Source organism: Lytechinus variegatus, chromosome 12 (assembly GCF_018143015.1).
Source record: "Lytechinus variegatus isolate NC3 chromosome 12, Lvar_3.0, whole genome shotgun sequence".
NCBI classification, from domain to species: domain Eukaryota; kingdom Metazoa; phylum Echinodermata; class Echinoidea; order Temnopleuroida; family Toxopneustidae; genus Lytechinus; species Lytechinus variegatus.
In genome coordinates this window covers 25,921,906-25,949,687 of record NC_054751.1, presented here as the reverse complement: position 1 = coordinate 25,949,687, position 27,782 = coordinate 25,921,906, and the positions used below count along the sequence as shown (strand labels likewise).

Here is a 27,782-nt window from a genome sequence, read left to right as displayed (position 1 = left end):
AGGACCAGTAACAATGATTGTGATCATTATATTAAACAGAATACATTTCGATCTGAAATATTTTATAAGGATACTAAATGATTTATTAATGAATTAATCAATACACTTGGCATACAATGTATGATGATATCCATATCAAGGCATTGGCTACACTGGCACTACCTGTCAATTTCCTACCAGTGAAATATATTATCAACATCAATTATAAAAATACAAAATTGTAATATAGAATTTGGTCAAACTTTCACTGCCTTTGGCCAAAGCCCCCTATCATATCTTTCAAACCTTTCTAAGAAAATAAAGCAAAGCCCTTGTTAAAAGAGTTCAATCCATCACAGGGGCAGATCCAGGATTTTCCAAGGGGGGGGGGCCTTTTTTATACAGATAAAATTTGACAAGCCAAAAAGAAAAAAGGTGTTTACTACAAAATGGAGGTCATTTTGATGATTTTGTTCCAGGAAAAATTTGACAAGCAAAAAAGACATGACATGACATATTTCCCTAACAAAAAAAATTGTGCCTCTCAATGAAGAGGGGGGGGGGGACATGGGCCGGATAAGCCCCTACCTGTATCCGCCACTGATCCATCATTCTGACGAGACCAGACCATCCATGTTGGTCCTCAATATGACATTACATGTAAGATATTATTGCAGAATTTATTCAAGGCATTTCTCGCTATCGCCCTATAACTTCATCGCCATTTTCAGGACCAACATTTGCACAAGAAAGATACATGGTACACCGTGAAACCTACTACGCTACTCATCACCAGGTGTTGATCACTAGTAACTATGCATGGCTTTGTAATTGAACATAAAATTGATTTTCTAAATTGACTACATATGATGATCAATGGAATCAATTACAAAATTAGACTTACGAACAATCACAAAGTTGCAGAGCCCAAATGGCAGGGTGTGAATTAATCAAAGCCCCCATCAAAGGCCAAGGATACCCTTTTCATCGGCCCCAAACCCCTCATTGCTTAGCCATGGAGATTTGTTATGCCATTTTAATATTTTTGTTCCAATTGCACTGTGATACAGAAATGTGCCATAGCTCTAAAAATAGTAAGATTTAAGGCCTACAATGGAAACTAATCATATCAAAGTTCATCAAATAATACCTCACGATGCGGAAACGACGGAAATACAGAATTAAAAATTGTGACCACCTAATTTGCAAGGACATAATTTTTGGAAATGGCAAATTTACATCTGTTAATTTCTCTGATGATATACATCGACAAGTGTTGAAAAATACCTCTTGCCAGCTCCATTACTTATAAACAACAATCCACTTCTAAAGTAGACAGACACTTCAGAGGGTTCTTTCCTAATTGCAAATGTGCTTCTTCTTAACCCATCCGATAATGAATTCTGGAATCCTCCCAAGTCTTTGCATAAGAACCACTTGGTTCCAGTAAGCAATGGGGTACATGTTAAAAGCATGCTTTCGCTCAGCGATGTATTGAGCATTTGGCAACTCAGAGGTGATGGAGAGGCTAATGCGTTACAGCTAACAGACCATTTTTCCAACTCCATTGTGGTCGGACATATGACATCATACCTGCTCAGAGCATGCTGATTGGCTGTTACTTCTAAAAGAACAAGGGTGCATCCTAGATCTTCATGGACGTGGATCAAAGCACATAGTAGACTCAACCGGAAAATATTGAGCCCATCATTAACAGTGGGATCTTCTCCATTCTGTGGACAAGTCACAGATTCTATGTCCACATTGATTTTAAGAAATCATCCCAATAGCTGGTTTTCCGGAGTAACACGATATTGCTTGATAAAGTCTGATTTGGAAGACTACCATTATCTTGACGAATTAGAAAATCCTCTGTTTCTTACGTTGTGGTTCGAAGGTGGAACATAGTCCTCGTATAATTGTCTACATATTTCACTTTCACTGATTTCATCACTATCGGGTCGAAGGTCGGGGTCGTGGGAGAGCAGCCACGTTGCAAACTTTGCCTGGAGATAGATGGCAGAAACAGAAAACAAAGAGAAGTTATTTCTTAGGTGGGTAAACTAATTTTTCAATTCAGTGATACATTCATTTAAATCAGGGAGGCATTTCATGAAAGGACTTGTTGGACGTTTTATCCGATAGTTACCATAGTAACAGTGCTTCTCAGCCAATCAAAATCAAGGATGAAAGTGTTGATGAAATGCTCCCCAGATCTCTCCACACAAAACAGGAAAACAATAACATAATACACAATAGTTAATACATATATCCCGATAAGTAGAACAAGAGCCAAGATATTATACTCTGTTCAGCTGGTTCCCCTTTATATTTTTCCCACTCTGGAATATTTTCTAAAATATTTTCTCTGGACCCCTCACAAGAACAGCCGTTAGGCTGAAGAGGGCTATCCAGCCCATGTGTTGGAAAATGAATAAATGAAATAAAAATAAAACGGCAGGCCACCTCTCTTAAATCCTTCAACTGTCACCCGAAAACCATCTCTTTCTATCCTAAGTTATCAAGTAAATTATCAAGTGTTCTGGATTTCTCTTATTCATTTTTAATTTACTTCATTTATGTTATCATATGAAACATACCTGCTCACTAAATATGTATTATGATTTTGTATTAATTCCATTATCATCATCGTCATTATCACTATGAGTCAAGATCAACACAGTCCCTTTCACTGGAAAGTTCCCTCTTCATCCAGAACTTAACCCTTACTGCAGTCAGTGGCCGAGATCTGAAGAGGGGGTCAAATTGACCCCCCCCCCTATATCCTTGTCTAAATTAGGGTAAAAGTAAGGCATGAATGTGAATCCTCGTAACAAGACTATGTGTTGACTAGCTTTGAACAAACAAAAGAGTTGTAACGAAGGTACTGCTCTGAAATGCCGAGGAAGAGCTTGGTGTGTCCCGATTCGTGAAATCAAAAATGCGAAAACGGCAGAACCCCTGTCATTCTCTACGCATAAAATGAGAGCTTGTACAGTACTCAAAATGAAGTTGATCCCGGGACAAATCAATTGTATTGTAGAACTGGAAAGCTAAGGCTTCCTATGGCATCAGTGGTAGAAGAGTACAAGGCTGGGAAGGTTAGGTTGGTCATGATGATGAGGGAGTCAAAGGATCAGACAATAGCGGATTCTCGGCCACCGATCCGTACAGGGAGGAAGTGGAAGGCAGAAGAGGCTACGGATGAAGCTGTGGCAATGGCCAAGTGGAAGGAGATGCGTGGTGCTGTCCAAGTGGGTAGGAGCGGGATAGGGTATCGTCCTGGCATGAGATGGTATAGCAAGCAAGGCAGGAAGGGTAGGAGGGATTTGGTAGTTGAGGCAGTCAAGGAGAAGGAGGAGGAATGTCGGATGGCAAAAGCTGCACAGCAGGGTGTGCAGGGTGCATGGACCCGTTGGGAAGAGGTGGAGCAGAAGAAGGTCTCCTGGGATCAATTCAGGACGATGGCGTCTGGGGCCGTGCGCTTCATGATCAGTTCCACCTTTGATGTCCTGCCAACGCCGGTGAATTTAAAGAGGTGGGGTTGTGCGGAGGACGACATCTGCAAGGTTTGCAGGAAGGCAAGAGGGTCATTGGAGCATGTCCTGTCAGCTTGTGGAGGGTTATTGCAAACTTATACATGGAGGCATAACCAGGTCTTGAAGGAGATGGGAGCTTTGGCAAGGGCAGCGATAGAGGCGAGGAAGAAGAATGGACCCCCAAGGGTGAGGGGCATCGAGTTTGTCAAGAAGGGGGCTAGGTGTAGGAAGACTAGGCAAAGACAAGGTGTGGGTGGGTTGTTAGCCGTTGCAGACGACTGGGAGGTACGTGTGGACGAGGGGAATAGGACTATGCCGGAAGAGGTGGTGGTCACAGCCCTGCGGCCAGATATGGTTCTTGTGGCTAGGTCGGCACGTAAGGTTGTGATGGTTGAGTTGACGGTGCCGTGGGAGACGAGGATAGAAGAGGCGAGGGAGAGGAAAATGGATAAGTATGCTAGTCTGAAGCAGGAGTGTGAGCAGAATGGATGGGGAGCAGAGGTACATACAGTCGAGGTTGGGTGCAGGGGGTTTGCGGGTGTCTCTGCAAGGAGGTGGATCCGAGCAATGGGGTTCAGTGGTAGGGAAGGGGAGAAGTGGGTGAGGAGAATGTGTGGGGCAGCCGAGACGGGCTCGGCTTGGGTTATTCAGAAGGCAGTGTAGTGCTTTCTGGACAAGATTACTTAGGTGTCAATGGGGGTGCTGTCCAGGGTATTCCAGCATAGCACTGGCCAGCCAGGGGGAGGTGTACAGCACTCAAATGGCCGAAACACTTGTGATCCCTGGTGTGCTGCTGATGACCCGTTGACATCTGCAGAATTTAAGATCTTTCTGTATTTTCTACTGTCCTTATGACGCCTGGGAAAGGCCAGGTGACGACTGCGAATAGAGTAGTGACGACCAGGATAGTCTGGTGACTCCCCGGAGAGACGGGACGTCAGGGAAGGCTCCCCTGATGGCGAAAAGCGAGCAAAAAACCGGCCCCTCAGAGTTACCGGTTCTAAGTGTAACCCATTTGCGGCGTAGGGTTGTGCGCCAGGGCTGAGGGGTGTCAGTGGGAGGGGTTTTTACCCCTAGTGGTGAGTGTGTGCCCACTTGATTTAAAAGGCTACTCACCCGCCGCATCCGCTTTTTCGCGTTGAGTCGCGCTGAATAGGAATCCAGATTGGGTTTTGAAAGAGCGGAAAGTTTGACTTGCAAACAGAAACCAAGAAGGTGTGTGTGAAGGGTGCGGGAAGTTGTTCAAAGGGAGAAGAGGTGTGGCGGTTCACAGGAGAAGAATGAGGTGTGGCGTGATGGCAGTAGAGCGCGACTGCACCAGTGCTGAACTGGGTGAGACAGTGGGAGGTCCTGGTCAGGTTTTAGACCACAGTGCCAGTGACCCTCAGCGTGCTTTGCATGCGGGGTTGGAGCGGAAGGAGCCAATTGCGTGGCCGCCAGCAAACAGTGACAAGTGGAAACTGTTAGATAGTAAGCTCGGACGTGTTTTAGAGGTTGAGTTGTTGGGGGATGTAGAGAAGAAGATGCGGATGTTTGAGGGGTTATGCTATGAGTTGTGTGCTGAGGAGTTTGGAATAAGACCTGTGGGGACAGTGGTGAAAGGCGGGGGGAGGACACCAATAGTAAACCAGAGACAAGGAGGCAGCGTTTGATGGCTCAGTTGAGGGCAGAGAAGAAGAGTCTGCGACGAAGATGGCGGCAGGCTGATGAGGTGGAGAGAGCTAGCTTGAAGGAGTTGTATGAGGATTTGAAGAAGAGGTACACGGATGTGAGAAGAGCTGAATACCTGAACAAGAAGCGAAAGAGGAGGGAAAAGCAGAGGAAGGATTTCTATAGGAATCCATACAAGTTTGCCAAGAGATTGTTTGGGGAAGGGGCCTCAGGTAATTTGGAGGTGCCCAAGGAGGAATTAGAGAGACATTTGAGGGAGACATATTGTGATGAGAGACGAGAGGAGCCGTTTGTCGAGCTGCCAGGACTGGTTAGGCCTCAAGAGCCTGAGATCTGTTTCGACTTGGGTGAGTTGAGGCTTTGGGAGGTTGATGGAGTGGTGAAGAAGGCTAGAGCTGGTAGTGCTGCTGGGCAGAATGGCTTGTCCTACAAGTTGTTCAAGTATTGCCCTCGTGTCCGGAGAGTACTCTGGCAAATCCTTAGGGTACTCTGGCGGAAGCGGATTGTCCCAGGCAGCTGGTGTTTGGCAGAAGGGGTTTACATCCCAAAGGAGAAGGATGCCAAGGGTATTGGTCAATTCAGGCCCATCTCGCTCTTGAATGTGGATGGTAAAATACTCTTTAGCGTGTTGGCCAGGCGTTTGACAGACTTTGTCATGAAGAACAGGTTTGTGGACACATCTGTCCAGAAAGCTGGGGTTCCCGGTTTCCCTGGGTGTTTGGAACATGTCCAGATGATATGGGAGTCGATCCAGAGGTGCAAACGGGAAAAGAAGGATGTGGATGTCATATGGTTGGATTTGGCAAATGCTTATGGGTCAGTACCGCACAGGTACCTTAGCTTTGCTCTGGACATTTTCTGGGTGCCGAAAGTGATCCAGGAGTTGGTGCAGAGCTATTACAGTCAGTTCAAGATGAGATTCACGACCCGGACTTACACGACGGAGTGGCAGGCATTGGAAGTTGGTATCCCGATGGGATGTCCAGTCTCGCCGCTGCTGTTCGTCCTTGGCATGGAGGTGTTGACTCGCCGCGTGTCCTCGGAGATTGAGGGATTGACGCTGGCTGGAGAGGTTGTTGTTCCCTCTGTCAGGGCATTCATGGATGACCTGACGATTGTGTCGAGTAATGAGTCCCAGGTTGACAAAGGCCTCCATAGACTTGAGGAGATGGTAGGTTGGACTAAGATGAGGTTCAAGGCTAAGAAGAGTCGGTCAGTGTCGTTGAGGAAGGGCAAGGTGGTTGAGAAGAGGTTTCGTATTGGAAACGAGGATATACCTCAGGTTTCTGAGAAAGGGGTGAAGAGTTTGGGACGTTGGTATGAGGACAAGTTGAATGACAGGCATCGAGGGATGCAGATCTATGACAAAGTTGTAGAGTGGTTGAAGAAGGTGGATAGGACGTTGATCCCAGGGAATGCAAAGGTGTGGTGCTGCCAATATGGGCTGCTGCCACGGATCATGTGGCAACTGCAGGTGTATGAGGTGGCAGTTTCCAGAGTTGAGAAGATGCAGCAGAAGATGAACTCGTTCTACCGGAAGTGGTTAGGTGTCCCACGGATGTTGACAGATGTAGCATTGTATTGTAGAACTGGAAAGCTAAGGCTTCCTATGGCATCAGTGGTAGAAGAGTACAAGGCTGGGAAGGTTAGGTTGGTCATGATGATGAGGGAGTCAAAGGATCAGACAATAGCGGAGTCTCGGCCACCGATCCGTACAGGGAGGAAGTGGAAGGCAGAAGAGGCTACGGATGAAGCTGTGGCAATGGCCAAGTGGAAGGAGATGCGTGGTGCTGTCCAAGTGGGTAGGAGCGGGATAGGGTATCGTCCTGGCATGAGATGGTATAGCAAGCAAGGCAGGAAGGGTAGGAGGGATTTGGTAGTTGAGGCAGTCAAGGAGAAGGAGGAGGAATGTCGGATGGCAAAAGCTGCACAGCAGGGTGTGCAGGGTGCATGGACCCGTTGGGAAGAGGTGGAGCAGAAGAAGGTCTCCTGGGATCAACTCAGGACGATGGCGTCTGGGGCCGTGCGCTTCATGATCAGTTCCACCTTTGATGTCCTGCCAACGCCGGTGAATTTAAAGAGGTGGGGTTGTGCGGAGGACGACATCTGCAAGGTTTGCAGGAAGGCAAGAGGGTCATTGGAGCATGTCCTGTCAGCTTGTGGAGGGTTATTGCAAACTTATACATGGAGGCATAACCAGGTCTTGAAGGAGATGGGAGCTTTGGCAAGGGCAGCGATAGAGGCGAGGAAGAAGAATGGACCCCCAAGGGTGAGGGGCATCGAGTTTGTCAAGAAGGGGGCTAGGTGTAGGAAGACTAGGCAAAGACAAGGTGTGGGTGGGTTGTTAGCCGTTGCAGACGACTGGGAGGTACGTGTGGACGAGGGGAATAGGACTATGCCGGAAGAGGTGGTGGTCACAGCCCTGCGGCCAGATATGGTTCTTGTGGCTAGGTCGGCACGTAAGGTTGTGATGGTTGAGTTGACGGTGCCGTGGGAGACGAGGATAGAAGAGGCGAGGGAGAGGAAAATGGATAAGTATGCTAGTCTGAAGCAGGAGTGTGAGCAGAATGGATGGGGAGCAGAGGTACATACAGTCGAGGTTGGGTGCAGGGGGTTTGCGGGTGTCTCTGCAAGGAGGTGGATCCGAGCAATGGGGTTCAGTGGTAGGGAAGGGGAGAAGTGGGTGAGGAGAATGTGTGGGGCAGCCGAGACGGGCTCGGCTTGGGTTATTCAGAAGGCAGTGTAGTGCTTTCTGGACAAGATTACTTAGGTGTCAATGGGGGTGCTGTCCAGGGTATTCCAGCATAGCACTGGCCAGCCAGGGGGAGGTGTACAGCACTCAAATGGCCGAAACACTTGTGATCCCTGGTGTGCTGCTGATGACCCGTTGACATCTGCAGAATTTAAGATCTTTCTGTATTTTCTACTTACTTGGTGTTTAGCAATCAACAATGTGATTTTGATTGTTTTTATAAACTTACATTGTGTATCGGAGCTAGAGGACCTTCTGAATTATGCTTAACACCATTACCAAACCTGAACTCATCCATTGTAAAGGAGAATAACCTTTTCACATCTAAAATGGTTTCACTCACCTCTAAAGGCAGTTCTTTCGTAAATCTCCTGGGGAAGTCCTGTCTCTTGGCTCGGCACATGACCTGAAAAGTATGAAGAAACATATAAATACAAGTCATTTGAAACTTATTTAAGGTTACTTGAAAACAAATAGAAGGATATTAAAAATACGGACGCATGAAGAGATCTCTCCCTTCACCGATATACATGTACCTATATAGATGTTTCAAATAATTTTATGTATCAAACTTCCAGTAAAATTGTCTTGTTTGTGGACTCACTGGAAGAATGTGTTACGCAGACCTACCTGTATATTTTTATGCATGGCAATTTACACTTCAATAAGATAACAAGTGGAATGCCTCTGGCCGTCTCACCTGCATCACGCGGTTCAATATAGCAGCAGTGCTGACTTTGAATACTACTCTAACTCGCACAAGATGTTCAGTGATACATGGTTACTCTTATGTCCACTTTTTATGAACTAGACCAATAAACTTACAGAGATATGATGGTTATTCAACAAAAAACCCCAACATGGCCAAAGTTCATTGACCTTACATGACCTTTGACCTTAATCATGTCACCTGAAACTCGAACAGGATGTTCAGTGATACTTGATTACTCTTATGTACAAGTTTCATGAATCAGATCCATAAACTTTCAAAGTTATGATGGTAATTCAACAGATACACCCAATTCGGCCAAAGTTCATTGACCTTTGACCTTGGTCATGTGACCTGAAACTCAAACAGGATGTTCAGTGATACTTGATTACTCTAATGTCCAAGTTTAATGAACTAGACCAATAAACTTTCAAAGTTATGATGGTAATTCAACAGATACCCCCGATTCGGCCAAAGTTCATTTACCCTAAATGACCTTTGACCTTAATCATGAGACCTGAAACTTGCACAAAATTTTCAGTGATGCTTGATTACTATTATGTCCAAGTTTCATGAATCAGATCCATAAACTTTCAAAGTTATGATGGGAATTCAACAGATATCCCCAATTCGGCCAAAGTTCATTGACCCTAAATGACCTTTGACCTTGGTCATGTGACGTGAAACTCATGCAGGATGTTCAGTGATACTTGATTAACCTTATGTCCAAGTTTCATGAACTAGGTCCATGTATTTTCTAAGTTATGATGACATTTCAAAAACTTAACCTCAGGTTAAGATTTCGATGTTGAATCCTCCAACATGGTCTAAGTTCATTGACCCTAAATGACCTTTGACCTTGGTCATGTGACATGAAACTCTATTAGGATGTTCAGTAATACTTGATTAACCTTATGGCCAAGTTTTATTAACTAGGACCATATACTTTCTAAGTTATGACGTCATTTCAAAAACTTAACCTCAGGTTAAGATTTGATGTTGACGCCGCCGCCGCCGGAAAAGCGGCGCCTATAGTCTCACTTTGCTTCGCAGGTGAGACAACAACCATTTCAAGTATATAAAGCAAGGGGAAAATGACAGGAATTAGCAGGGGTAACACTTATCATTTCTTTAACTTAAAGTGTATATCTCACCATGATGCGTTCCATTTGTGTTGAGAAGGGATGGAACAGCTCAAAGAAGATGAGTCCGAGAGAGAAAATATCAACTTTGTGATCATAATTCTGACCAGAAACCTAACACCAAAACAAAAGAGAAAGAAAAGAATGCATCACATGACTTATATACTGCACACTGATAATGACAACTCATAAAGGGAACATTCCATCAAATAATATCGCTGAATCATTACCAATCATTTTACAAAGTAAAAGTACAAAAATATATCCACACTTTGATTTTATTCCATATCACATGGAAGTTGCAAGAATAAGCTACACATGCAAATAGCACACCCTTCGCCCAAAAATGAGTTTCAAATGTACATTATTATCATTTTTTGGCGTCACCTGTGTCTAGGAGGCAAAAAGCGGGTCTCTCTAGCAGATTAGGGTGGATGCAGGTGGACCACTACACCGGGGTTACCCCCTACTCTCAAACGAACAGTGCAGAGGGTTCTTGACATCGGTACAAAACCATAGAGTATGCAGATTTATTGTTTTATCGCATTTAATTCAAGCACAAAATAGTGCACTTAGCCAAAACCATGCATTCAATTAGACTTTTCTTATGCACATGATGCAAGAAGCATTATTCTCTACAAAAAACCCTGCATAGTCCATGGTTACGTACCATGGTACTATTAAAACCTACTTTCTGAACACAGGCAATTGTTTCTACATTAACGCTAAACCCCATGATATTATATAGTAAATTTAGGATAAAATAAGCTAAAAAAAGAAGCTATTGTCTCAGTACTTTACCTGTTCTGGGCACATGTACAGCTGTGTTCCCACTTTGCCGGTATGGAGGTGTCCTGGTGCGCCGTCTACAGCGTCTTCATCCCCTTCCATGCCTGTATCGATGGCCGTCACCAGACCAAAGTCTCCTACCTTCACCTTACCATCCACTGAGAAGAATATATTTGAGGGCTAACAGATGGCCCAAAAAACAAAGAAGATAACTCATTAACTGTTGATCATTTTGGACAGTTAATCCATGTGCAAGCATTTGGTTTAAAGCACCCTTAAGGCAAAGGAGTCTCTCCAATCGTTCAAGTAATGACTTTTTTTTTACATTTTGGCATAATTTCATATTTTAAGAGGATTTAAAAACAAAAATAATTTGTTGATATACTGATGGTACTGTACAAGAAAAAATATTTTCAATTTCCTTGAGAAAATGACATTTCATTGATTTTATTTTTTGCTACACAGTATATGGAGAAGCTGTCACATTTCAAATAAAAATATATTTACTAAAACCTTCATCAATATGTTAAAATAAATTTTTCTGCTATTTTTTGCATCAAATTTTTGTCAGGGTGAACTTCCCCTTTAAGACACCTCACCTTGAGATCTCTATGGATCATCCCACAGCCATGGATGTAATTGACTGCTTCCAGGATCTGATGGAAGATATGAAGTACTTTATTCCTATCCCTGGACAGCGTGTTAGTACTTAGCCAATCCTTGAGGGTTTCCTTGCGGCACAGCTGCATCTGGATATACAAGTATATCTTCGGGACTTTCACCGCCGCTGACGATGTCGTGGGGGTGTGGCTCAGTGTCCGCGCATGGTGAGTGGATATTTCTTTCCAATGCCCTCCTTTGACGCACGGAGCGTTGCTCGATGTGGAACTGTTCCTGGAGGACTTGGAGGTTTCCGATTGAGTGGACTCCGAGTCTGAATACTGAGGCTGATCTGTGCATCCTGAATCCTCAAAGAATATCTGAAATGATTCGCTTCTATCAAGGTCTTTCACACAATTCGCCTCACTGGCATACTGCTTGAAGGGTACGTCCATTGTATTATTGAGGGATGTGTCGGTACTTCTGTTTGAAGTGCTTCCATCCAAGTTTCCTAGATTCTGTGGAGTCTCTTCTCCGGAGTCTGAACCAACACTCATGCTTTGGCTTTTATCCCCTTCAATGCCTTGAAATACAATACTAAAAGACCCGCTCTCTTCGAACTCACTTCCAACTTCGAATCCTCCCGTTAAATCCTCAACGGCTCCAGGAAAGAGGATTTCCGACTCCACTCCCATCATCTTGTTGTCACCTTTTTGGTTGACCCTGCCCTCACTGCTGATACTGCTTTCACTGGACAAGTCAAATCTAAGGACAGGACTCTCCCTTGTTTTTCCTAGTCGACTAAAACTGACATCAATGCTTGATTTGCCTCCGGTCTGCTGCATCAGCTGGTCATGGTTTCGGATCAGCTCACTGTTTTTGTTGAAGAGTGCAGGAGTGTCCATAGAAGTGAGCCCCTCATTACCAGCAAGACTAGAGCAAAAGGATCAACAAAAACAAATTCTGATACCATAGTAACAATGGAAGTCATCGCTAGTCAGAATTTTGCACTACTCAATGCAAAAAATCCCCATTGGCAAAGAAAATGATATGAAAGCGACACTGTTTCATCATAGATCTAGATTTAGTACCTTCACAAAAACCTAACTTCATCAAATCATGAAATTGAAGCTGAAAAGCGACCACACTGGAGATTGCCAGACAGGCACATATCGGAACATGAATTACTATTGCTTTGGAAAAGACCATTAAATTGATGAAAAAGCCATGTTAATGTTGATAATTTCCCAGCAACTATGGATTTTCTACCAGAGTGGTTTGCAATTATTTTGTTAATTTCTACGTACAAACGCTCGAGCGGGTCATTTTTTAGATTCTGTTAAAATTCATTTTGATTTCCTTCAACAGCTAGATTCAATTTTAACTAAACGCATTCTCTAATTTCAATTCATGAGTGATTATAGTCTAGACTTAAATCTTTGTCCCCTCCCCCACCCCCAAATATAAACCAATCTTTTCAGATAAGATCCACTTACCTTTCACCAACGAAGTCCTTATCTTGAATGTCCTGCCAGCCTAGAGGCGGTTCTTCAAGCCAGGAGTTGAAATACCTTACAATGCCCGAGTGGTCCAGGATAGCCAGGGTTCGGGCTTCTCTCAGGACTTTGTCTCTCGCTTCCTCTCTGATAACATGGAAGTAATAAGGATGGAGTGACAAGAAATGCAAATTAATTTATGTAGCTTCTGATTTCTAAAGAAGTACGCAAGAATACAAAGATGCACTGTAGCCGTTGGTGGGAACCTGTGATGCCGCCAGTGTCATTGGAAAACTGGAAAGTGATTTGTGTTGAAAATAGATATTTCTAATTTATTTGATCACAAAATGTAGACATTAAACAAATGAAAAAATATATCTCAATGCCATATTATCTCCTGAAATTAGACGAAATATTGTATGATAACAGTTTCAAAAACACTCGGACTTTGACAAATATTAAATCAACATGTTACAAATTTCCACAAACCTCCATAATACAAAATTTAGATTAGTTTCAGGGAATATATCCATTGGTGATGATATGTGTCAGAGTTGTAGTCACATGCGGCCAGCCAAGTAATTTCAAATCATATTTCAATAAATATTGCAACATTTATTCTTGCTTTCCCCCTAATAGGAGGAAAATTGACTGATCATAATATACAGTAAGTCTGTAGTTAGGTAGGAGTTTCACACTGGTTTCACACTGCAGTTCTTTGCACCGCAATAAGCTGGCTAACCCTGCTTTTTAGCAGGGCCAGATTGTACCATACTATAAACCGTGCTAGCAGACTTTGGTAGAACGTAGTGTGAAACCAAAATGGGCTAAGCTTAACCCAGGAAATTGGTGGGGATAAGGTCTCCCCTTAGCCCCACCTATTTCCGGGGATTAAGGAAAATTTCTGTAGTGTGAAAAGTATATTTTGTACCTATTTGGGAGGGTGATCCTTTTGACAGCATAACTGTTTTCATCCACCTTGTTCTTTGCTCTGAAGACGATTCCAAACCCTCCTTTACCGAGGCACTCGGTGTGCTCAAAGTCTGTTAGGTACCTGTATAATACAAACACAAAGAAGACAAAATGGTGATTGTCTCATGCTTGGCAACTGGCCTGGATATTCCCCAGGAGTGGAGAATATGCATACAAGACAATTCCAAACCCTCCTTTACCAAAATACTTGATATGCTCAAACTTGTTAACTGTACATTAAGATCACAGAAAGAGTAAATGAAGATTGCCTACTGATTGATTCTATAGCCCACCTCCCCCCCCCCCATAACTTGCTGGAATACTCCCCAGGGAGTGAAGAATATGCACACAGGTTCTCTCAATAATAATATGATACTACAGGCCCTGTCACATCATTATGTGCATTGGTGTGCAAGATAAGTGTGAGATACAGTCAATGCAGGCAAACCTGTAGGTAGCATTGATAAATAGTCACCCCCAAATCATCTGCAAGGATTAACATGGAGCAATGTGACAGAGCCTTCAATGCAGCCAACATTTTCTTTATTTAAAATTTCATATTGAGATTTATCTTTTTATGCATTCCTGATTTATTGCAATGTATACTATTTTTTTTTAAACATACATATCTGAATGAATAAACAAATTGAAATCAATTGAAACTAAACTTTATCAGTATTTTACCTTGACTTGAACTCCTGAGCTGATGGCTCGCTTGTGATTTTGATTTCAGGACTGGTCGGTTTCTCCTCCTCCATCTCCGTCCCTTCTCCTTCATCCTGGACTTCTTTCTCCGCTGCTCTCCTCTTTCTTCTCGGTTTCAAGACATAATGGAAGAACAATTGCATCCCAATAGCAAGCAACATACTGGTTCCAAAGATTTCTCTCCTGCAAATTATAACAGGGAATATTGAATTCTTCTCCTTTTTTGCTTGCAGTCAATGAACTCCGTCAAACAAAGAAGCCTCAATTCCAGAATCATTTAAAACATTTATGTAAATAGAAATTATCCAAAGGGAACTTCTAATCCAGAGAACTGTGACCATCAAGTTTATATATGTGGAGCATTGTGGCCCAGTGGATTAGTCATCGGACATTGAAACAGGGTCGTGGGTTCGAATCCCAGCCATGGCGTAATTTCCTTCAGCAAGAAACTTATCCACATTGTGCTGCACTCGACCCAGGTGAGGTGAATGGGTTCCCGGTAGGAAGAAATTCCTCGAATGCTCGAGCGCCCGATCAAGGTAGCCGTGCTAAAGCCGGGGTAATAATAGCAGGGCCCACTGGGATAACAGTTTCGGAACTGAAGTGGCTACCCTGGGTAAATATGCCGCTATTATTATTATTATCATTATCATATTCTGGATAATATGAAAATAACATAAAATGAGAAGATACAGCAGATGAATATATCAATAATGACATGATATACCTTCAATCATTCACTTCATACATTCATAGTTTATGATGTCTGAAAAATTTGCGCAGCTAATGAGTATCCAAATTTCTAATATTAATATACAATTTATTGTACAGAATCATAGGATTGCACAACAGCTGGGTATAGTGACACAAAGCTTAACAATCAATCACAAAATGGCAAAGGTCAATGAAGATCATTATTGTAGTGAATACGACTGTACACATATGCCATCAACCAGTCTACATAACAATTGCATCCAGCCATCCAAACCCGGAAATAAATCGGGAGGGAAGGTTCTCTATAAATAACTAAAATTGTTATTAGGTATTAAAAAACGAAAAAATAGAAATTAGAAAATCTGGGGCCCGTTGCAGAAAGAGTTGCAATCAAACGCAACTCTGAAAATCATACGCAACTTGATTTTCAACCAATTAAAAGCGCGCATTTGGGACTTGCGATTGATTTTTTGGCTTGCGTTTAAACGTAACTCTTTCTGCAACGGGCCCCAGAAAGAGAAATATTCTTCTTCATTCTGTCAAAATTTGATGTTGTAAAGCTGAATAAAAGACAAGATACAAGAGTTTCATGGACAGCGTTTTCTTTCCGGACTGCTTGGAATTTTCACTGAGATGGCACAGTGTGCAAATCTCATGCTTCTGTGAAGTGAACCCTGAAATTCAAACCCTGTTTTCTCCTTATTTTTTGAAGCACATGCTGGGGTATTTTGACCGAGTACTTCAGTGGGTTATTATGTTAACCAAGTTTGATAAGTTATATATCATTTTTCATAAAAAAACTCTGGCAAATGAAATTATTGACGATAACACATTGAAAGACTCTGGCAATGTTTTATGCAACAGGCCCATGAAGTACTCTATCAATCTCAATAAAAATCTCATAATTCATTTTGGGGGACTCATTGGTGGTTTAGGGGTGGCTGGACACAATATCCAATGTAAGTAGGTAAAAACTTACCACCATGTCCACACAGATACACTGAAGAGTATCTCCAAACCGCCATCTTGGCTTTCATTACCCTCCAGCTGTCTATTCTGAGGCATCATGTGTACCGGGGTCAGCTGATGTAATAGGTAGTAGCCATTGTCTGTATGAACAAAATATAAATCTTCGTGTTTATGCAGAGAATATAGATTTCAGATCATTCCAGCTGATTCGAGAAGATGCGATGGAGCCCCTAGCGTTTTGCCTGTGTATAAACAGAGTATTTAGCCACATATTCACTGGTGTTTCCTTCCGCCATCTTTTGTGGTAGAGTGTGCAAATCAGCCAGCACAAGCTTGAATTTTAAGACAGTAGTTGCAGCAATCAATTGTTTCTTTTGAAAGTCCTTTAATTCAAGGTTAATTGTACAAATATTTTCATACATCTAGATCGGGTACATTAATGTAAACTTTTCTTTTTAAGATCATGAAATCTTAGCTCAAAATCAATAATTCTGATGATCACTAACACAGAAAAGAATACGTGGGACAGTGCATTACTATTGCTTCAAAAAATACCCAACATTGATGGAATTCCCTGCTTATTTTGCTTATTTCTCAGCAATTACGCATTTTTCTGCAAGAGCTTTTTAGTACAGCTACCACTATGGTCAATTCCAGCGTAACGGACATGACGTTCAGACAAATTTTTGTAATTCAAAGAGTTATACAGTAGAATTAGCAGTCTTTTGATAATTGTTACTAAGCTTATCAGACACATTTAAGTATCTGTTACATACACATAAAATTTCAAATCGTTTCGTTGAACAGTTGCGGAGAAATTGCACTCTCCGTGAGCGTAACGGACATGACACGAAATGGACGAAGCATTTTTACCTCCTATTGCTTATCAAAATTCCTGTGAATTCTTAGATTGCATGCACCTGACGTTGGTGTTAATTTAATCTTAAGATCATGCTCTATCCATAAAATGGTGTTTAACAACTGTTGTTAAGTGCATTCTGTATTCCTAGCTCAAAATGTAGCGTAACGGACATGACACACGAAGCGTAACGGACATGACAGTTTCGTCCACTTTTTGTAAGCGAATATAATTATTTTGTTACAAGATATGGTACAAGTCTAATTGTTTACATGTTAAGGCTAGAGGTTAGAGAGACATATCATAACTGGTAATCTGTAATATCTCCTATTATTTTGCAATTTGAGAGGGGGTCTTTTTGTATAATATTTATAAAACAAAAAAATATTTAGAAAAATTAATTTTACACCGGTTAACAACAGTTAATGAGTATTTTCAAGTTACTACCATCCACCACACCTAATTAAAGGAGAAAAAGTTGGTAGAAAAGATTATTTTTTATTCATGCCTTAATAATTGATAGTATACTAGCGTAACGGACATGACACCCTTATGAAGTGAACTTCATCAGCACTTCTTAGTTTGAAAATGAAAGAAATATGAATAATGAAAGTAATTATGTAACAGCAAAGTACCTTTACTAACACTCTAAAGAAAAATATGTAGATATTATTAGCAGGTATCATTAATTTAATAGCTATAGCCTAAGTGATAATTTTATATTGAATACAATGTTTATCATACCACTACTGCACACTGAGCAGACCAAATCTCATTTTTTGTGAGAAGAAAACAAAATATACCAGACCTGTATAAATCCAAGATGATATTATGGAATGTATTGTATGATAAAGAACATGTACTAGTGTTAATGTCAGTTTTAAGATTACAAAAAATGGTATTAAAAGGTATTTTAATAAAAAATTTAATAGCAGTACCTGGAAACCGGTTTTTCATTATCGATTATGTATGAGTTGAAAGGTAATCAGAATGTTTGTAAATAGCTTCTGAGATTTTTTTTTCATTCAAAATAACTATCATCCTGAGTATAATCATCCTTTCATCAAATCTTGGATGTTCTTAATCGTACGATCTTGCTTGCTGACAAATGTGGCTGTATCTAATTTTGTTGTATTGTCCGCGCTGCTTGTGTACAATTGAAGATACATCATTCAAATCTTGATTATGGCTGACCAAAATACTACTATGATGACATAATTTATTGATCGCGCCACATTCTTTCCACGGCCCCTTTGCTTTGTGATACTGCAAAGAAGTGCCACTGTAGATTCATGGATTCATAGAGCTACATCATGTAACACAGATATCCGAATACAAACTTGCTTTTAAATGTGAGCCCATGCCATCACTGAAGAAGTATGTAGAGGTTGGTGAAAGTCAGATACTTTGAAGTAATATCATCAATGATCATGAATTCACAAGTTGGAGTTTTATAATGCTCCAAACTGTCAGTGCAAAAACCTAAGATAATCAAATGTTTGTTCAAACACAAATGATGCAGATTGTGATCTGAGTATGTTGCCAGATATAGCTGCATCTTATCCTAATATTATGTGGCATACCGTTAATTCTCAGAAAAATCTACCAGAACAAGAGCTGAACTTTCATCATTCACCAACTTCTAAAAATAGCTTGAAAGACATGCAGATTCTAGGAAATATTACATTCAGCTATCCTCAAACAATTGAGGCTGACCTCAGTCTGTGACACTGAGCCTAATATTTTGTTTTTGTGAATGCTGCCTTTTGCCATATATAAGGCGTCATGTCCGTTACGCGAATTGTCATGTCCGTTACGCCATTTTTATGAAAATGAGAAGTGGTAAGGGAAAATGATTGCTACACATGGTAGGGGGTTTAATTCTAACATAGAATCTGAATCTGCAGTACCTTTAGACAAATTTCCTGTAAGCTGTGAAAACTTTAAGTGAAAAACGTAACGGACATGACATTGATAATGGTAAAGAAATCACACAAATCTGAAGACAGATTTCTCTAAAATTGATGAATGGCATAAAATTTAACGATTATTTTCTGTTGATTTAAACATTAATCAACTATTCAAAAGTTAAAAGAGACCTCTGGGACCTTGTTTGCTTTTAGTAAAGACAGGAAAGATGAATTTTTTAAAAATAGCCACATTTTTTACATTTTGCAATTTACTATTCTATTTTTTTTATGATGGAAAAAACTACAAAATTTTATCAATATTGCGATTTTTCTATTGGAAATTGAGACTTTATAGATTACTTTTTAAGAAAATTTGACTGCTGAAGTGAAATCTTAAACTTCATTTTTTCTCTAAAGTGATCATTTTCCATGGAATTGCCCATATATTTTATTCATACATACAAACAATATGGGGTAATTTCATTGGATTCTGTTCAAACTCACTTTGGAAGCGTTACCACAACTGGTATTTACCTTTAAATTCTCTGTATAAACACAAACACAAATTCACACTCATGTTGGCTGATTCGAGAGGTTCATGTATAAACACACTCAAAGTAAGGAATACCGGAAGTAAAAAAGGGTAGGCTATAACAAACTGCAGTCTCTCCTTTTACAACAGTTGTATGTAAATGAATGGCAGAAACTTGCTGTTGTCTAGTAAACACTTCACACATTGTAGACCGGGGGCCCGTAACACAAAGCGTAGCAATCATCGCAGAAGAATACCATTACAATTGATTGCATTGACCACAATGTATAATCAATCGTAAAAATCAAGTATACGATCAATCGCTAACGTTTATGTTACAGGACCTAGGTTTGAGTCCGAGTCCTAGTGTGAGACATTTATCTACATTTGCCTCTTTACAACCAAGCTTTAAATGGTCACCATGATACATGTATTAGTCACTATGTAATGTAAACTTTGTTTATTACTAATATCCATATCAAGATAATAAAATTTCCCTTTCTGATATTAAACATGATACTATTACATCAAGCAAATCTGTATTTATCAAGATCATGCTAAATATTTGATTTCTGCTAACAAATACAATACACTTATACAACCCTTGCTATATAGCTGGAGTCTATGGGAATTGCCTACATATTACACATGAAATACAATTTAAAACAATACTGAATCCTTTACAATATCTCCTTTTAATTAACCAACGATTTTTATATTCAAAAGGATTCTTACCGAAAGGGTACTGGTTCCAGACAGTGACATCCTTGTTAGACTCTCCCTTCTCCTTGTTGCTGGCTTGCAGGTTCTCCTCGTTCTTAGCTGCCACCATCAGGGGTGTCCTGGACACTGAGGTGTATGCGTAAGGTCTCCAGCGTACCCTCGGAGCTACGAGACTCCCATCCTCAGGGTTAGCCCGCCCTCTATGGGCTGCCCAAGCAGCCTGGGATATTTCAGAGTTGGTGTTGGACGACGGCTGGACGTAGAGCTGATTCATGTGGTTGCCTGTGGGGAGGGATGTAAAGTATGAATGAGTCAATTATTCTATTGGTCTATGCAGGTGGTCTACTTATCAGTCTAATACCACATGGGTCGAACCCATTTGGTCTACTATCACTTTGGTCTAATTTGGTGGAAGCGCCGTGCTTTAGCAGTTCCGACTCTCACCTTGTAATCAGAGGGTCAGGTGTTCGAATCCCAACATGGCCTAGTGTCCTTTGACAAGGCGTCAATCCATACTTTGCCACTCTCACCCAGGTGCAAATTGGGAACCAGTAGGAAACAACCATCATTGTGGTTGGATTAGCAAGTGTGTGCCTTACAGGCTGCTAAAATAAGCTATGAAACCAGTGACAGGGTAATCATAATTGTGAAGCACCTTGAGCAGTCGTAGATTGATATCATGCTATATAAAAGCCAATTATTATTATCATTATTGCCACCTTGTCCACACTGCTCTTGGTCTAATTCCCACGGAGTCTAATTTTCATTTAGTCCGGTATCAGCGTGGTCCAATTTGCGCCTCATTTACTCATTATTTTGCACATTGTCAATCCAAAATTTGATTCATAACCAGTTCATCAAAGAATGTAACCAACTGTAGATGGTTTTAGCACAAGTGGATATAAAACAAAATGGGTATAGCCTTACAAAAAAAAGATTTCTTTAAAACAAATCAATTAAAATGCTTAGATCAGTCAAGTTTAAGTGAATGTAATACTTGTAACTGATAAGATAGGATAGGAATGACCCAAAATCACTAAGTGGAGAGTGGTCTCATTTAAAAACAGTGGTCTCATAAATATGAATATAGCTTACTCAACCATGGCAACAGGCTTTAATTTGGCGCACTGTGAAAAAAGCTGCGCATCAGCATTGGTCATTTTTTTATAAACGCGATAAAAAAACGTAATTCATACAGGAAATCTGCATAAAAACCATTTGTTCAACTGATGGTTTTCAAAACCCTTTTTTTTTCCTCTGTCTTTCGCATTTATTATGCAATCCAATGAATCAAAAAAGCTTATCAAAATCAGAGATATTCATCTGGTTGGTAGTGCCAGTGAATTTAGGCCCATATGTCCTACTCACCTACAAACAGCATGGGCTGTGAATAATCCGAGAAGAAAGGGGTCATCTGGGGGTCAGCACCCCCAGCAAGGCCAAGGGTCACAGGCTGAAAGAGGTCAACCTCACTCACTACTCCATCCTGGATTGTCCAAGCACTGGCTATGCAACTCTCCAACTAGTACAGAAGACAAAGAGATATAATAATAATACTACATGTAATAACAATAACAATATAGGTATATTTACCCAGGGAAGCCACTTCAGTTCTAAAAACTGTTCTCCCAGCAGGCCCTGCTATTATTACATGAGGTAAAAACTACAATGGTTTGTAGAGACTTGGGCGAGATCAGTGATACTGTATGGAAGTGAGACATGGTGACTTAGCCAAAATGAGACAGGGATTTTTAGGACAGAGAGAGATGCGCGGGGTGAGATTTCTGGATAGGAAGAAGACTGAGAACCTGATGCATATGTTTTGTTAATCCCAAAGGCAGAAAAATCTATCCAAAGGAAACACTAAATCTTGTAGAGATCTACATGGGTCATTGTACTCAGATCACAATGGAACTTCTGTCATAGGGCTATATTCATTAGAATAACACCGATGTATATGGTCTGCTTTCATCAAATGATATGAAACAAAGTGAATTTTGGTAAAAAAATAAATAAATAAGAAACATGTATATTTGATCTCTATTAGACAATAGTAAAGCCTGGAATCCTACTAAAAACATTCCATTTCTTAGCAAATATTCTAGTATGGATGTTTTCAAGATCAGAAGGAATTGTTGCATCCTGGATTTGGAAGCAAGGTAGTTAAGATCTCGAGATGGCGCCGTTTAATGGCGCATGTTGCATAGTTGCTTTAATAAATTCCCTACCTTGTGAGACCAAAGAAGCTGTCTCCCACTAGGCCCACCGAGAGCAAAGACCGTTTTGGTTGCCATGTCAACCTTCACCGATGGGATGTCTACGTCATCATTCTCCACCTCGCATACCACTTCATCATCATCGTCCTCGAGATCATCGTTAGTAGGGTGCTTTCCTTTCAGGAAGGTAACATCATGCTGACCGACACTGAAATTCCATCTGAGGATATCATAGTTACACTTAAAGATTTATAAAATGCTGATAGGGATCCTCATCTAATGATTGGCTGAAATATGTCACATGACCAGTCATTTATTTCAGTTAACCAGAAAATTTGCTTAGATTGGTACGTATGGTTATTACTATTGACCGGTTGTTGTTTGAGATTCAGATAGTTTATCAAATAACAAGAACCCACATTAATATCATCAATCATGCAGACCCATCTTTTTACATGGGCATTAAAATAATCATCCTAAATGTTATAAAAGAGAAGAGATTAATAAAAAAAATTTTGTCTCTTCTAACTTAACTAGGCAACATTTCGCAGTGTTCAGATATGGTGAGACAAATCACAACACTTATGCTAATTAAATCTGCACTATGAATCTAAAACAGTCCAATATTGGGCAGAAAACTCAATACATTGATGATGAATTTTGTTCCATAGAAATTGTACTTTTTTGTATACAAGATATCTATATTTACTTCACTAATTTACATCTTCTTTGTAAAAGTGCATACCGGTAAATACTTTCTTTATATTAGTGATTTATGATTGATTTTCAATGTTTAATAGTATCATCATCAATCATTGTAATTATTTTCATAAGTTTCAAGCTTATCATGAAAAAAAAAGATTTGATATTGTGAGATATACAATAAATAATAAAAATAAATTGTTTCATTCATATAAGTTTTTTTGTTTTCCCAACAGCAAGTTACATGCAACCGCACTTTGCATATCAACACCATTTTTTGACAAGTGTTCATTTGATTGAATCTTTGAACTTACTTTTCTAAGCCATTCCTTTGGTCTACTGCCCTCACTGTTTGCCTGGTGTGCTGAATGACAATGATGTCTTGGTCATCGGCAGCTTCGTCTCCATACAGTTGGCATCCACCAGTACCACAAATATAGTGCAACTGTGAGGATTAGGATAGAGAAAAGTTAAAAAGCAATTAAATTCTAATTTTAATAACGGACTAGCACTTCTCCATCTTTATTGTCTTCCAAATAAACTTTTCACAAAATGTATCGTCTGAAAAAAAAATTAACAAAAAAATCACTCAAAAACTTAATGAAAAATTTCACAATTTGAGCTACATTCTATACTAATCCCCAAAATACTGCAGATATTTCCATTAATAATGCACTTTTTAAACATATTCAAATATGATAATGTAATACCAGGTACCATCCTTGATTTGATCTATGTAGTTGTGTTTTCTATTGCAAAGTTGACCTTCTGAAAATATTTACTTTTATTTTCAAAATCAACTTGATTACTTGTAATTGTTTCTGATCTAATATCATGAAAACATAAATTATGTAAAAAAAAAAGAAAAAAAAAGAGGAACGATTTAATGACCCTTATTTCATTTAAAAAACAATTGAACCAGAGAAATATCTATAAATTCTTTTTTAAAGAATCTTATATCTGATTACAAAGAAGATTTGAAAAGATTCTTGTTATCAACCCAACATACCTTTCCAGTTCTAGCATTGATGCCAAACGTATTGATCTCCTTGCCACCGACCATCATCGTCTCTTCATTGAGCCTGAAGGAGGTACTGAGGAGGGATTCTGCTGTGAACGGAACTGCTTCAAGAGTCTCCCCATCCCATTTGAACAGACCCCCGTTCAATGATGGTATCACCTTGTATACTCCTTCAGGGCCCATGATCTGAAAGAATATCAAGGAGCATAATAAAGCTCTTATGCTTTCCTTACTATCTCCTCTATCTTTAAATCATAATTTCACTTTTGTTATGCGGTATATTTGTTACTGACAATTGATGGAAATCAATCATTCAGATGGAAATAACATTAAGAGATTGGTGGTGTTCTATTTCTAATGAAATCATCCTCTTCTGTCTTCACCAGAATTTCTTCAACAATGCTGCAACTCCTCTGCCGCCTTAATGACTGAAATTTGTGTTTGGAAAGTATACTTATCAAAAGTGGTTTTCGTCAATGTCACAAGTTTTACAAGGTACTTTATCATTTTAAGTTTCATTACACTAATCAAATTAATATTTGTACTGTAAAAAATAAAATAAAGCTTCTTTTTATTGTATCATAACAATAACATTTTTTCATTGACCAAAACACTTTTTAAAAATATGCTGAAACAAATGTATGCAGCTTATCCCTCTCAAAGCAACATTTTCACATTGAAAAAACACCTTATTTGATTGCAAGAGTACGATTAATTCATTTTCAGTTAGTGAAACTTTTTCATTAGTAACAAAAAGGAGAATTTTCTCTACCTCAAATTGACTGATGGATGATGAGAGTAGAGGTCCAATTCCAGCATCCATACTCCACTGCTCTTGGCCAGCATTCTGGATGTCCAAGGCAAGAACCTTCCCATCCACCGTGCTCAGGATCATCAGAGGCCTGGCATAGAAAACAAAGGTACATATATATATATATATGATTAAACTGTAATAAAAGCAAAATAAACAAAAGCATACCATATGTTTGAGCTAATGAGCCACATGCCCAAGATATCTTGGACTAAGTTCTATAGAAAATATGCATCATACTCAAATAAAATCTTGTTCAATACTGAATATACAATCTATTTTCTCATTTTCATATTCTCCAGAAATGAATTTAAACAGCACCTTTGGCTTTAGTGAGTGTTACATACATTTTTTTCATAACTAATCATAAGTAAAAAATGATCATTTTTACTGAGAAATATTCAGATTCCAGCTTATATGATCCAGTTTCCACCTTTTAGGGTTTTTTTTATCAATAAAAGGTCATCACCTGAGGAGCAACTGCACAAAAAATGCCCCCCCCCCCTCCCCACTCATGAGAACAAGGTTATATCATAACCTTGTTCTCAGTTACATATCCATGTGTGGCAAAATAAGGGTGGCAATGTTTGGCTTAATTTTCTCTTTTTCCATGGGACAAATGCTTGATTTTCTTACACTGTCAGTTTTCATTACAGCTATTCATCATATAACTTGGCTCTTAAGTAAATTTAATTCTTTAAATTATATACTCACTTTTGTTATAATGTATTTTATTGAAATATTTATACTCCTTGATTTGTATGTTTTTTATGAAGATTGTGGTAAATAAAGTTTCAATTTCAATTTTTCCTTAATCAAAAATAGAGATTGAAAAATGAAAATTTTCTTGCCATATTACTTTCCACCATTAGAGGGCGTACAAAAAAAGTATGCCCAAAATTCAAGTTTTTGAGCGCTCTGGTGAATACAAAAATTATTCCTAGGTTACTAATGAAAACAAAATTACAACTCTATGGAAATTACCCGGGGGGGCCACTTCCATTCAGAAGGGGATACCATGCGCGACCATGGGGTCTCGAAAAGCACCCTAAACACGTAATTTCCATATTCTGAAAATGCACCCCATAACAAGTATTGGCATGTGAAACCCTACCCTTAACAAGTATTGGAAACAAAACATTATACTCTTGGCAAATATTCCCCGAAACGAACCCCTAAACAAGTACAGGAATGTTTTATTGTTATACGGGTCCTTCGGTCGTCGGCTTTACCTTATTTGGTTTAGTACGACCCCTTCTTCTACACCTCGCGCAAATCGGACTCTAAACACGAAGTGTTGGGGCAAAAAGGACATCCTTTATAAAACATTTGAATTTTGTTTTATCATCCCCGCAAATTCGACCCTAAACACGTATTTTTCCTAGCGAAATAGATACCCTTTTTTCATTATTTTTGTGTGTTTGACACCCTTATCACGTTACGTACGTAACGTGCTCCATCGTGAAAAAGACATCCTTTTTACGTGTTTTTTTGGTCGCGCATGGTATCCACTCGTCAATGTAAGTGGCCCCTCCGGGGGAAATTAGTAATTTTGGTCGTAAAAGGGATATTTTAATGATTTTTTTAAAGTGTGTGATATGTACAGCAATGGCATACCATAGTCCTACCTGTAGATTCCCCACAGGCAGGATGGTTGCAGTGAACAAGTGCCCCTCCCCACATACTGGACCTACCACAGCTTTCAAATCATTCATACTGTAAGCGAAATCGCTAGGTATGGCATCTTCTTCTTCTTCGGGTTAAATCTGCCTCCTTCAGGATTGAAGATTCTTGCAGATTTTCAGGCATGCTGGTGTGCAAGATCATTATGACATCACAAGTCCAAAACTTTAAATTCTAACAAGTCAGATCTAACTTAATGGATTTTCCTCACCAATAAATATTATACAAATAGCGAATAGGCATGAGTGCGAGATTTCGCATGAGGTGAAAGAAAGATGCTCTATTCAACGAGGCAAACGCCTCGTTGAATAGAGCGTTTCTTTCACCTCATGCGAAATCTCGCACCATTGCACGAATAAGAATATTCGCTATTTGTGTTGTACAACGCCTCAGAATCTAGTGAAAGTATGAAGAAAAAAAAAGAAAGTTTTTTCCCTCCAGTAATCTATGAAAAGGGAGCAAAAAATATTGAAAGCGAAAAGCAAAATCCAACAGGCGCACATGATCTTGGACAGCATTACATTTAGACAGCCTGCTGTACGTGCATTGTCACCTTATTCAATGAAATCGCATTGTGACGTCACCTCCTATTCCTAAAGCCGTGAAATGGTACATTTTGGATGGTACGTCTTGTGTGCTATGGTACGAATGTGTGACATTCAGCCTCCCATTTGATCGCGTACAAGCTAGGTAGTAGGTAGGCGTTGTACAACTTTTAATATTTTTCCTGCTATTTTTACCACAAACTTTTCACATTTACCTGTTTAACCAAAGGTAGAGTCTACTTGAAATAACTTACAATACTAATAGTAAGAGAACTTAGAATTAAATTCTCTATTCTTTTTAATTTAAACCAACTTCTTTTCAAGTCGAGTACCCATTTTAAATTCAGTAATCACCTATTAACACCCTGTGAGTGAGAGGCTGAACAACTTTCTGGTGACGAACGATGAACAGCATTCTGAAGCCTGGAGCTGCCACTCAAACGCTCACTGTTGTTATTCTCGCCTGAAGTCCCGGGGTTCCCCTCGGGCTCGGCCGATTCGGCTTGCGAAATGTTCGTGAAGATGATGATGCAAGCCAAAAGAGAGCAAATCCTCGTTAGATTTGCTCTATTGTTAGCAGCATCCATCAAACATTTGCTGCTTCAATCGGGAGTGGTCAAAATTAGATTCGAGAACAATGAGTCACCACTCCTACAATACCTTTCAATCTGAAAAGTTGAATGATGTGGAACTTTCCGTGTTGATTAGCCTGACGTGTATTTACGTTTTTTTGTTGATCACGT

General features: G+C 39.9%; 1 protein-coding gene across 1 annotated transcript; it reads right to left on the bottom strand.

Moving 5' to 3' along the window:
* Nucleotides 1-497: 497 nt before the first annotated feature.
* On the bottom strand, nt 498-27,782 carry LOC121424924 (eukaryotic translation initiation factor 2-alpha kinase 3-like). The gene is made up of 16 exons (XM_041620815.1): nt 27,394-27,782; nt 24,773-24,902; nt 23,989-24,186; nt 23,294-23,424; nt 22,290-22,497; nt 21,430-21,583; nt 20,074-20,343; nt 16,048-16,177; nt 14,334-14,537; nt 13,609-13,731; nt 12,678-12,824; nt 11,181-12,114; nt 10,594-10,761; nt 9,805-9,906; nt 8,285-8,347; nt 498-1,985 (listed from the first exon to the last, which is right to left on the bottom strand). The coding sequence occupies exons 1-16, from the start codon at nt 27,624-27,626 to the stop codon at nt 1,827-1,829; spliced, it is 3,354 nt and encodes a 1,117-aa protein (XP_041476749.1). The 5' UTR covers nt 27,627-27,782; the 3' UTR covers nt 498-1,826.